This window comes from Bombus vancouverensis, chromosome 17 (assembly GCF_051014615.1).
Source record: "Bombus vancouverensis nearcticus chromosome 17, iyBomVanc1_principal, whole genome shotgun sequence".
Lineage (NCBI taxonomy): Eukaryota > Metazoa > Arthropoda > Insecta > Hymenoptera > Apidae > Bombus > Bombus vancouverensis.
In genome coordinates this window covers 8,109,231-8,122,574 of record NC_134927.1, presented here as the reverse complement: position 1 = coordinate 8,122,574, position 13,344 = coordinate 8,109,231, and the positions used below count along the sequence as shown (strand labels likewise).

The 13,344-nt window shown below is 37.6% G+C and overlaps 1 protein-coding gene across 1 annotated transcript; it reads left to right on the top strand.

Annotated features, from left to right (window-relative positions):
- The first annotated feature begins 5,392 nt into the window (after nucleotides 1–5,392).
- LOC117165132 (fatty acyl-CoA reductase 1-like) lies at nucleotides 5,393–7,763 on the top strand. Its single transcript, XM_033348588.2, has 7 exons — nucleotides 5,393–5,641; nucleotides 5,731–6,047; nucleotides 6,147–6,394; nucleotides 6,627–6,810; nucleotides 7,082–7,267; nucleotides 7,359–7,613; nucleotides 7,685–7,763. The coding sequence occupies exons 1-7, from the start codon at nucleotides 5,396–5,398 to the stop codon at nucleotides 7,761–7,763; spliced, it is 1,515 nt and encodes a 504-aa protein (XP_033204479.1). The 5' UTR covers nucleotides 5,393–5,395.
- Nucleotides 7,764–13,344: the final 5,581 nt, after the last annotated feature.

Genomic DNA, 13,344 nt, shown 5'->3' with positions numbered 1-13,344 from the left:
CTATAATAATTGCATACAGAAACAAACCAATACTTTATAGCAAACCAGAGACACTATACAACAAAACCACCAAGTGGCAAACTGTTAAAGAAATAATCGAGAGTAAAACCAACTGCAACATCCCATTGAAAATACCCGAATACATCGAACAGACAGTAGTAACATTGACAGAAACTATCCAAGAAGCAGCATGGGCAACCACTATACCTGAAACAACCAACAGACATACAAAAATAATTCCACCAGACATACTTGAAAAAATCAGAGGAAAAAGAAAAGCGAAAGCAAAATGGCAAAAACATAGAACACGAGAAAACAAAAAACACCTACACAAACCTGCAAAGGAAACAAAAAACAAAATAAAACAGCACAACAATAACGAATTCACAAGATTCACAGAGTCACTCTCTGCACACGAGAATTCCAAGTACTCCCTATGGAAAGCCACGAAGAAAATAAAGAAGCCAATAAAACTAGTCCCAGCAATCAGAAAAGCAGATAACACATGGGCAAGAAGCAACGAAGAGCAAGTTGAAAAATTTTCCAACCACCTTTACAACATATTTGCACCACATAATATCAACTTACGAGATTTTTGCCTCTTACTGTAACCAGTCTGCTGCCCCATTGGCTGTGCTTGGCGTTATAGTCTCCTCCAGCTATGAATCTATTGCTCAGGGTGTCCAGGAAGTTATCAAAGTCTTCTTTGGCGATGGAGTGTCTGGGAGGGCAGTATACTGCTGAAGTGGTGATTGTACCATGACAGTCTTCTGTTGCTACGTTTGTTGCTTGGAGGTAGTCTTTCTGTAATGATGAATGTTCGTAGTGCTTAATGCTGGATTTGATTATGATTCCGGCTCCTCCATGGGCCTTTCCGCTGGGATGTTGGGTATGGTAGAATTTATAACCGCTTATATTCAGGTAGTTTTTGTCGGTGAAGTGGGTTTCCGATACGAGCATTACGTCGATCTGCTGGTGTTTTAGGAAGAGTACTAGTTCAAATTTATGTTGCGCTAGACCGCTGGCATTCCAAAGAGCTATGCGTTTTGGTTTTATTTTGCGTCGGGGCGTATTAATTTATCCATGATGAGTGTTAATAGTGATAGGAAATTATTTATTTGTTCTGATTGTTTGTCTATTAGCTTTTAAAGCCTGGAGACGTTGTCTGTGTTTGGTGCATTGGGGACACTATTTTGAGAATGGTCCCTGTGGCTATGCGGATCATTTTGATTTCCTTGTACTGTTTGGGCATAGGAGATTGAAGTAGTAGTGAATTTAGGAGGTCTGAGTATTTGATTGGCTGTCTCTTTAGCTCTGAGTTTAGAATACTTATTTATATATGTCGGGTTTACATTAGAATTAGGGTTAGGGATGTGAAATGAATCTTCAATTGGATTACACGTTGTCGTTATGCAATAGAGAAGACATTGACTAGTGCAAATACGATTATCATAGAACCGGACAAGTAGCCGTGGTAGTTAGATAATCGAGAAACTAATGACAATGATCCCAGGTACAATAACGAATCCGCGGTCGACGGGATGATAGATGAACGTGCTCACAAAGTCTAAGTCGGACGCGTAATATTCACTGGTCGTAAAGGGTTACTCTTTTCGTCGATGAGATCGCGAGAGAGAATGACTTTCCCGTCCCGATGATGCCACAGAGGAAAACTATAATGGGGTGTGCCTAAGAACACGAGATCATCGGATTCGTCGAGAAAAGCCTTTGTTCAGAGAGTAAGGGAAATTGGCGTTGCTGCTAATTGGTCAACCTCCATATCGGTGGTTAGAAAATGATGCTAACCGCCCTCGAGGGAAAGTTGCTAGTGGGAGACACCGTTCGTTGAAAAATAGGTCTCTCGTATTTTCCCGTAGTTGGGACAAAGACTGTTTGTCTGTTTGAAGGACTTTAGTTGACTAAATCTTAAGATTTATAACGGGCCCTCAGGCTAGCTGAACATGTACTGCAGAGACGCATCGACATCTGGCAATCATCTTACTCGAAGAATAGGGTCTGCGTGTGGCGAGCCACGGGACGGAAATCGTTGGAACGTTTACTGTCACGCGTCGCCACAAATATTTCTTTTAAGGAGAGCTATAGAATTACTCCATACCTTTGCTAGGCAAAGCGTTCATCCCGTGACCGCGGCTACGTTCGGCGACTAACTGTCGCCTCGAGCCCAAGCTCATTATCACAGCTCTCGAAAAATTACAATCCGATTGAATAACTACAATTGTTTAATTACAGCTATAGTAGATTCTAGGTTACAATGTTGCGGGATTATCCAAAATTCCAAAGGTTCCGGTGTTCTTTCATCTCCGACATATATAAGGTTTTGTAGGCTGAGCAACCTTTGTAGTTAGCAGGTTGGTCATCTTGACAGTGGATGCACTTCGCTGTGGTTTCTGGTGATTTAGTGCACTGGTCCGCAGAGTGTGTACCTGCACATTTAACGCAGCGGAAGGAATGGTTGCAGTATTTCTTTCTTGTGATCGTACCTTTGGTACCTTTTACATTGCACTATCTCTTTTTTAACAAGCGGTGGTTCGAATTTTACTATTGAGTTCATTAGACGACTGATGTAAATTTCCTTATTGTTAAACTTTTGTTTTATGTCGATAAAATATAAGGATAACGGGTCTTTCGAGATTCTATGCCTTATGTTACTAACGTTGATTACTTCGTTACCGTGTTTTAAGATTTCGAATTTGAGTTCATCTATGTTGGCTGAGTGGTGGATGTTGCGTAGAACCACTCGGAAAGGTCTTTCGTGTTTAAGCTGGTATGTGTGGAAGTTGGCGTTCATAGTCTTTAGTAGTTTTGTGAGCCTTCTATATGAGCCTGGTTTGGTCGGCAGAATTTTGACTTGGTTATTATTTATTTTTAGTTTATATTCCTCTTTGTTGATATCTTTCTCAATGGACTTTACCATTGTTTGTATATCGATGACATCATTAACAAATATAGGTGGGAGAGGGGAATTTTTTGAGTGTGTTGGTTTGTTGGTGGGTATGCAATTTCCATGGAGTCGTTTGTGGATTCCAATATGGCGTATCTGTTATGTGTGGTTACTTGGTTTGTTGACTGTTCGTTCTGGGTGGCGTTTGTGTTTATTTTTGATGCTTCTATTTTTCGCTTTTTAGAGCTTATGGCGTCATTACTACGGGGGGATCTGTTGCACTTTTGTCATGGAGGATGTAGCTTGGAGCAATTGTGGATTTGCTCAGGAGAGCCTGGTCGTGATTCCTGGGCCATCATCGAGCTAGTTAATTCAAGTTGAATAACTAGTCGAGAGCCTATGAGGCTAGGATTCGGGTAGAGGTTAGGAGCGTAGGAATTTTTCTTTAAAAGAAAACGCTTCGGCACTCAACAGCGAACTGAAAAGAATTAAAAAAAAAAAAAACATTGTGATTAGGATTAGGGGAGTGTAACGGATCTTCATTTGGATTAGACATTGTTGTTATGCAATAGAGAAGATATTTACTAGTACAAATATGATTATTAGTACAAATGTGGATATTCCATAATTGACAGGTAACCGCGGCGATTAGACACTAATGACAATGGTCTTAGGTTCGATAACGAATCCGCGGTCAACGGGATAACAAATGTACTTTCTTCCAAGTCTAAGTCTACTTGTCTACGATACAAGTGTTATTAAACTAGCTCTTTGTTAAAACGTAAAATATTCGCTGAGCGTAAAGACGTAACTCTCTAATGAAACCTCACGAGAGAATGACTTTCCGTCACGATGATGTTGCAGAGGAAAACTATGATGGGGTGTGTCTAAGGACACGAGATCATCGGATTCGTCAAGAAAAGTCGTTCGGAACGTGAGGGAAATTGACGTTGCTGTTAATTGGTCAATTTCCATGTTGGTGGCTAGAAAAGGATGCTAGCCGCCTTTGAGGGAAAGTTGCTAGCGGAAGCATTGTTCGTAACAAAAATAGATTTCTCCGATCTTCCCATAGTTGGGACAAAGACTGCTTGTCCGTTTGAAGAACCTTAATTAACAAAATCCTAAGATTTCTAGCGAGTCCTCAAGCTAGCTGAACCTGTACTGTATAGGTGCATCGACATCTGGTAATCATTTTGCACGAAAGAACCGATGGAATGTTTACTTTCGAGTACCTCTACAAATATTTCTTTTAATGAGGGTACCCCATACCTTTGTTAGACAAAGCGTTCATTCCTTGACTGCGGCTACGTTCGGCGACTGGCTGTCGCCTCGAGCCCAAGCTCGATATCACAAATCTTGAACAAATACAATCGGATTGAATAACGACAATTCTTTAATTATGCCTATGATAGAATCTAGATTACGGTGTTAAGGGATTTTCCCGAAGTTCCGAAGGGAGGGCTTCGGTGTTCTTTCATTTCCGACATATATATGTGTACAGTATTTAACGTATCAAATTTCTATAAAACAGTAATTTCTGAAACACAAGGCTTGGTATTGTAAAGATCAAGCAGAAAACTAATTACAAAACTAGAAGACGTAGAACGTAATGCAATATAATATGCACAATCATAATAATATAAAAATATAGCACATTCTTGAAGATAAACTAAGATGAAAATGGAGAACAAGATAATTGCGCTTTGTTTTTCACACGATAGATGGGCAACAGCTTACCTCGTGCGAATCGTAAAGAAGAAGACTATGACGTTCGGAGGTGCAAACTAACCTGCGCAACGTTTTCTAGGAAAAATCATCAGTTGCAGATTAAACCCGTCTACTCATAGAAATCTATAACGGCACATAAATAAATAATGCATGCGGAGCACATATAAAATATGTTTATACACATTTCAAATACGCACGCGTTCACGCGTGGGGAGAGAAAAATCACATACGCAACAAGCATTCTTCAGGTGCTACTAAATATAATCGAATACTGTTTCGCATAAACCATACACATTTTCCACACAAATCACTGACCACTGCATATTACAATATTCACATACATACACCTAAAATAAAAAATGAAAAAGGCAAAGGAGACTACATAAATATTGTTTAAACTAATACTCGAAGGATTAAAAAAGGTATCGTTTCATGGAGCAATAGATAATAATGCAAATTAATGAACAGCCAAATTAAAAGCTGCATTTATTGCGTTGAATATCTCTTTTTCGGTGAAAATCTACCATAAAGAAAAATGATTCAATTATTATCATTATTTAATTATTTCATTTGACGAAACCATAATTATTAAATTATGTTGCTCTTTGTAAAGATTATCCGTAGACTTCTTTAGAAAGTAATGCACAAAAGGGTATCAACTATAACCAATTTTCTATATCATTTAGAACATTTTTGCACTTACTAATTGTTGGGAATGTTAATCTATGGAAAATAAAGGGACTGCAAGTGTGAAGATCCTAAAACATGGATACAATCAATAAAGAAACAAATGAAAATGGAATCAATAAAGGACTGAATGAGACGAGTTCTCTCGAGGAATTCTACGCCGATAGTGGGATCCTTGTGACTGGAGCAACCGGTTTCGTCGGGAAAGGTCTCCTGGAAAAACTGATCCGCATATGTCCACGCATTGCTGCCATTTTTCTACTAATCCGTCCTAAAACTAACAAAACGATAGAACAACGATTTAAGAAGCTCATAGATGATCCCGTTCGTAAATATATTCTTGTTCCTTTCAATATTTAAGGCTGTCAGGAGCCAAGTTGATTAACTTTCTTTTCTGGAATTTTCGTTTTCAGATATATGATGCTATTAAAGCAAAGAACACCGCACTTTTCAACAGAGTTTATCCTGTGAGAGGTGACGTGAGTCTGCCAGATTTAGGTCTTTCGCGAGAAGATAGAAATCTGTTGTTAGAGAAAGTGAACATAGTGTTTCACATCGCAGCCACTGTGACATTCAATGAGCCGTTACACGTGGCTGTTAATGTGAATACGAAAGGTACTGCTCGTGTGATCCAACTTTGGAACGAAATAAGGCATCCAATTAGCTTCGTCCACGTCAGCACAGCTTATAGTAATGCGAATTTACCTGAGATTGGAGAAAAGATTTATACGTAAGAATAAGTTACGCGCAAACATTGTTCCATGGTTTATGAATATTTTAATTCTAATTATAGCGTGAAGAATATGTGCACTTACTATTAATTTTGCAGCACGAGTTTGACGCCTTGGGAGGTGATCGATATCTGTGACAAATTAGACAACACGTCGATCAATGAAATAGAAGAAAAGATTTTAAAAACTTATCCAAACACATACACATTCAGTAAGAATTTAGCAGAGCAGATTGTAGCAAGCAAGTGCAGAGATCTGCCAGTTGCGATAATGCGGCCAAGCATAATTGGCGCCTCTTTGGAGGAACCATGTCCTGGTTGGATAGAGAATATGTCTGCATTAACAAGTATTATAGATCTTTTCCGATAGTAATTTTTCAATACTCCTTATATTTCCTAAAATTGGAGTTAATTGATTTGTTTGTGAGAGGATCAATGAGAGGATCTCCACCAGATTATCATTATTATATTTCAAATTTGCTGTTGCTCACTATTAGGAGAACTCATTTCTATCTATTTAGCATTGCATTTCTGCTAATCGAAAGTCACAAGTAATTTCTAAATCAATTCAATACCCAGGTATCATTCTGCCAGTCGGCAAAGGGTGTGCAACAGCGATACGGGGTACGAGAGATGCAAGATTGGATTTAGTGCCTGTCGATTTCGTAGTCGACACGATAATATGTACTGCATGGCATGTTACGCTACATCGTGATCATGAAGTTAAAGTTTACAACTGCACCAGCAACGCATACCCTTTTAAGTAATATTTCTTACAAATATATTTCAATTAATGTAATTCGATTGTTAGAGTATTCCAAAAGTTTATTTAAGTAACGTGGACAATGGAAGTGCACACAAACGTAGAATACGAAAGTCCAATTTTGATCTCAATACGTTAATTTAGGAAGATAGTGATGTAATGTAATACTTATTTAATTGCATAATATTTCCTGAGATACTCAGATAGTAATTAACTTTACTTGAAGCGTAATTCGATTAATTGTACCAATGTAATTATTTCAATTCGCAAGATGGGGTCAGATGAAAGATACCATCGTGAAATGTTGCATAGAAACGCCACTGAACGATACGCTATGGTACCCGGGTTGTCCAATGATAGCTAATAGATATATTTACAACGTTCGGAGTGTAATTCCACATATTTTGCCTGCGTTCATCATGGATAACTTTTTAAGACTCCGAGGTAGTAAACCAATGTGAATATTCTACCAATCCTCGTACAACGAGAACAATCTTTCGGATAGCTTATATCTTCATCTGTAATAATAACTAAAAATGGTATTTCAGATGGATGAAACTTCTCAAAAATGGTAATAAGCTGTTCATATCGCTACAATACTTCATCTTGCACGAATGGACTTTTCAAAGAGATAATTGTTCCGACTTAGCGAGGAAAGTAAAAATGTTAAACGACAGCGATGCGGTGAAACTGGATTTACGGGATATGGATTGGGAGAAGTATATTGCAATGTACCAGGTGGGAATTAAGAAATTTATTTTGAAAGAAGACTTTAACTCAATAGCCCGACAACGATTGTCAAGGTGTGTATAAAAGTATCTTCGTATAAAAATATAAGAATTAATATGAATACATATATTTTCGGTTATTTCAGGCTGTTCTGGATACAGCAGATTACGAAAATATGCGGTATAATGGTCTTACTACTGATAATATACTGTATCGTGTACTGACTATTTGAACGTAATTTCTCCTGATTAAACTAAAGGAATATAAATACAATTTTCTGGAGAAGGGATTCATCATCCTTTTCATTTTGTCTCTTCACTCGTCTCCTTGCTAAATAAATCCATTTGTGACATTGCTTGTTTTTTCTATAACATTTTAATAAGAATGCAGTTATTTATACCCATATGATTTCTGAGCTGTAAGCAATTCATCTGCTCGCTGACTATGAACATTCTTCCATTACAATGACATTATTATAATGACAGAAACTTCTTTCATCCTCCACCAAATAAAAGTTACGAGATAGTTATTCGTTGACAATAATGTACAATAATAATTTACCATTGAAAAGTCTACTGAGCAATAAACAATGACGATAGAAAATAAATATATTTTAAAACAAGATAGTTGTAAAGTAAAACTTTTTTAAGAATGCTTCATTTGCTCTAAAGGCTCACTTTGGTTCTCAAGTTGGTTGCTCATGAACCTGGTAGTTGCTTGACCAGTCGGCGTTAAAATATATGATACAGTCAACGAAATAGAAGCTAGATGTGACATTCGATAAAATATTATTTCACATAATAAGTAGTAGGTAGTTTTTTATTTAACTTTGTTGAAGTGGTTACTACGTCTAAGAAAACTCTACATCTGGTCTTTTTAGTTTTCTCAAGCACTGAAGCCATCGACAGCGCGTAGACAAAAGATTGCGACGAAGTCAGGCCATACACAGTAGACAGGCGACGTTGGCTTCGGGGTTTTTCAGTTATTGAGTAACACAGCTAGCGTGCGGATCTGGACCAGCTCAAATTGTATTCTTACTTATTACACTTCTATTTAAATATATTTTCTGCCTTACAATTTATCCACGTGTTTTCTCTGTTTACACATTGAATAACCTCAACAGGTTATGGTCCCAGGGCTGTAAATTGCAAGGTAGCAACGTGAAGTGAATAAATTGTTAAAGTGTTGTGCTTAGTAAAATAAGGGATAGTGCTAAAATGCAATCAGCAAGTACGAAGATCGAGATGTTACGCGGCGAAGAAAATTGGCTCCAGTGGCGTTTTGTTATGCGTACATTTTTGGAGGAAGATGACGACCTGATCAATGTGTGAAGGGAATCTGTGTCATTCAGGTAACAGCGCGGCGAAAGAAATCGCTCGTGAAAGATTTTTGAAAGCAGATCGGTTAGCGAGAAAATTAATCGTGACCTCAGTAGGAAGGAAACCGTTGGATCTTCTTTTATGTTGCACAACAGTACATGAAATGTGGAAAAAGCTGAATACAGTATATGACATGAAGTCGAACGAGAATTTAAATATGGCCCAGAAGCAGTTCTTTGATTTTAAATGGGAAGAATCTGAAAATGTCTCGTACAACCTATCAAAGTTGGAACTCATAGCGGCAAAGATGAAAGCCCTTGGGAGTGAAATTGGCGAGAAAATGCTGATAACACGCATTTTATCGGTGTTACCAAACAAATTTGATCATTTTCACAGTGCGTGGGATTCCGTGAAAGAAGAAAAGAAGACCTTAGACAGGCTTAGTACCAGGCTGATGACGGAAGAAATCAGATGGAAGAAAGACGACCAGGAAACATCGGTGGCACTGGTAACAAAAAGTAACAATTATAAAAGGGAACAGCAGAAGCAGTCAAGTAAACGTGAACACGAGAAACAAGGACCAAGCTGCTTCAATTGTGGAAAAGTTGGATTGCTTTAGATGCTTTATATGCAAAAGGAAAGGCCACACCAGTAAAAACTGCTTTAAAATAACAGAAGAAGCAACAGTAGAGACAACCAGGAACCCAGAAATCAAAATCGGGATCACAGCGGAATTGGTCTATTAGGAAGTACCTCAGCGATACAAGCGGCAAACCCTGATGTTTGGATAATCGACTCAGGAGCTACGGATCACATGACAGGACGACGGGAATGGTTTAGCGTCTTCGAAGAATCCGATAACACGGTGAAGATAGAGATCGGCGATGGTACATTCATGGATGCGTGCGGCAAAGGAAAAATCAGAGTAGAGACTTTTGTGGACAGCAAATGGGTAACATGTACAATGAACGATGTGCTGTACGTACCAGGTATGAAAAGAAATCTATTTTCCATTAGATCTGTCGCAAGAAGGGACATAGATTTCTGTGTTTCAAAGGAAGGGGCCAATTGTGTATTTTCACAAAATCAGAAAATAATAGCAAGAGGTTCAGTTATTGGAAATTTGTATAAAGTAGATATGCGAGTTATCATACCGTCAGTTTGTAATTTTAGCAATAGAGCGGAGTCAAACGCGGACACGTTACAGTTATGGCACGAACGGCTATGTCATCAAAATATCAGGCATGTTAAAGAGTTCTTAAAGAATTCAAATATGAAAGTGGTAGAGAATAGTAACTTTTTCTGTGAAGGTTGCGCGTGCGGGAAACATCATAGATCGAGTTTTCACGAGAAAATCAATCGGGCGACTAAACCTCGCGAAATTATTTATACGGATGTATGTGGACCTATAGAAGTAAAGTCATTAGGAAAGAAACTGTATTTTCTGACATTTAAAGATGATTTTTCCAAATTCACAAAGATTTACTTCTTACGACTTAAGTCAAAAATAATTGAAAAATTAAAAACTTTTTGCCTAGAAGTTGAGAATCAATTTAACGATAAGATTAAAGAAATTCATAGTGAAGGAGGGAAAGAATTCAAAAATAAAGAAGTCAAAGAATTTTTAAGAAGTCAGGGAATTAGGCACACAATTAACGTCCCATACACTCCTGAACAGAATGGTGTCGCAGAAAGGGAAAATAGAACAATAGTAGAGGCAGGTCGGTCGATGCTATATTCGAAACCAAATCTACTGCTGTTTTTATGAGCCGAAGCCATGAACACAGTAGTACATGTCATAAATAAGACGGGGCCGACAAGACAAGACAAGAAAACACCATATGAACTGTGGTACGGGAAATCGCCGAATTTAGAAAAGTTTAGAGTTTTCGGTATTGAGTGCTTTGCACACATACCTGCGGAGAAGAGAACGAAACTAGACAAAAAGGCTAACAAAGAATATTTGGTAGGCTATTTAGATGACGGACGAGGGTATCGAGTGTACGTGCCAACAGTAAAAAATGTAATATTAAGCCGTGACGTAATATTTAAGCCTGAACTAGAAAATGCGAAATTCGTAAAATTAAGTTTACCGAAAATTGTCGAGCGCGAAGATGTGAGTGCGCAGAGCGATAGAGCATGTTCGTATGAAAGTGCAGAGAGTGAACATGAAAAACAACCGCATGGAACTGGCGACAATGTGAGACAATTGAGAGATACAGATAGGATCAAACGAACCGATTTTTATGGTAACCCAGTAACGTACGTAGCGGAAAAATTACCGGTGGATTTTAACGAAGCGATGAGATCCGAAAAGAAAGAGTTATGGGAAACTGCTATGAATGATGAAATGAAATCGCACCATGAAAATAAGACGTGGATTCTTGTAGAAAAATCTAAAGATCAGAAGGTACTTAGCAATAGGTGGGTTTTAACGATAAAGCTAAATACGGACAACTCGGAACGATACAAAGCGCGACTAGTAATAAAAAGCGCGACTAGTAATAAAAAGCGCGACTAGTAATAAAAGGGTGTTCACAGAAAGAAGGCATAGATTATAAGGAAACATATAGTCCCGTTGCTCGGTTTGACACAATTAGATTAATGCTCAGTATTGCAGCCAAAAATAATTTACACCTCAGACAGTTCGACATTAAAACCGCATTTTTATATGGAAGTCTGAAAGAAGATATTTATATGAAACAACCTGAAGGTTATGATGATGGTACAAATCGCGTTTGTAAATTGCTAAAAAGCCTATATGGCTTAAAGCAGTCTCCAAGATGTTGGACGGAACGTTTCACAAAATTTATCTCGAACTTAAAATTTTATCAGAGTAACGCAGATCCTTGTTTTTATATTTATACAGAAGACGACAAATTAATGTTGATGACCATATACGTAGACGATGGACTGGTAGCAGCTTCAGACGAATCTCTAATTGATAAATTTTTCGATGATTTAAATAAAGAATTCAAAATTACGAGTTCGAAAGAAGTAAAAAGTTTTCTTGGACTTGAAATTAATAGATTAGAAGATGGTTCAATATTCATTCATCAGAGTAGGTATATCGAAAACATATTGGAAAAATTTAATATGAATGAGGCAAACAGTGTTTCTACACCTATCGAGACTAATTGGAGCGAAAGTAACATAGGCGATAATGATTGTAACGCACCATACAGAGAAGCCGTAGGGAACTTAATGTTTTTACAAACTGTAAGTATGCCAGATATTAGTTTTGCAATAAATATAGCGGCGAGACATTTAGAGAATCCAAACCAGTATCAGTGGAAATTAGTTAAACGAATTTTGCGCTACATAAAAGGGACCGCAGACATGGGACTCTTATATACAAAAGCAGGCAGTCTCGAAACCTTTAACGATGCTGACTATGCAGGCGACAAAGAAACAAGAAAATCGACATCAGGCGGAGTATGCAAATGTGGCCATCACATGGCAATGTAAGCGACAACAATGTATAGCTCTATCTACGACCGAAGCTGAATATGTCAGTGTAGCCTCAGGAGCGAAAGAAATTATGTGGCTAAAGAAAATATTTCTTGAATGTAAAACAGAGATCCTTAAGTATATGCTATGCGTAGACAATACTAGTGAAATGAAATTAATCAAGAATCCAGAATTCCATCAAAGAAGTGAGCATATTGACGTAAGATACCATTTCTTGCGAAATGCGGGTGTCGAAGTGATTATTACTTCTCAAAAAAAAAAAAAAAAAAGAAAAACCCTACATGATCTGTTTAGTCTTCTAGTTTTTTGTAATAAATTAATTTGTATGGAAAAGAAAAAGGCGGCTGGCAAGTGTACTTGAAAAGGCATTGACAAATTAATTTTCAGTTATTTACGACAAGAGTTAGAAAAATATTAAGAGATAATTTCTAAATTTGAGATAACTGTTTGTAGGGATGTAGAGTTTTAGGGAGGGTGTTGAAGTAGTTACCACTTCTAAGAAAACTCTACATCTGGTCTTTTTTAGTTTTCTCAAGCACTGAAGCCATCGACAGCGTGTAGACAAAAGACTGCGACGAAGTCAGGCCATAAACAGTAGACAGGCGACGTTGGCTTCGGGGTTTTTTCAGTTATTAGGTAACACAGCTAGCGTGCGGATCTGGACCAGCTCAAATTGTATTTTTACTTATTACACTTCTATTTAAATATATTTTCTACCTTACAATTTATCCACGTGTTTTCTCTGTTTACACATCGAATAACCTCAACAAACTTAAATTTAAATATCATATAGGTTTTCATTTCATGTGTATGTATGTGAATATCGCAATGTACAGTGATCAATGATTTGTACGAAAATTGTATGTGGTTCATACAAGAATTGCCACGTTTATTAACAGCTCATAAATTCGTAATGCGTATGCGATTTTTATGTGAATATGGCTATTTTTATTACGATTTATCTGGGAATAGTCCGGCCACCACAGTGCGTTTGTGATTTTCCTACGCTGCGTAA

Coding starts and splice junctions, on each gene's coding strand:
- LOC117165132 (XM_033348588.2), top strand. CDS start 5,396: ATGGATACAATCAATAAAGAAACAAATGAAAATGGAATCAATAAAGGA. Junction 5,642..5,730: donor AGAAGCTCATAGATGATCCC/GTTCGTAAATAT, acceptor TTTCGTTTTCAG/ATATATGATGCTATTAAAGC. Junction 6,811..7,081: donor AGCAACGCATACCCTTTTAA/GTAATATTTCTT, acceptor TCAATTCGCAAG/ATGGGGTCAGATGAAAGATA.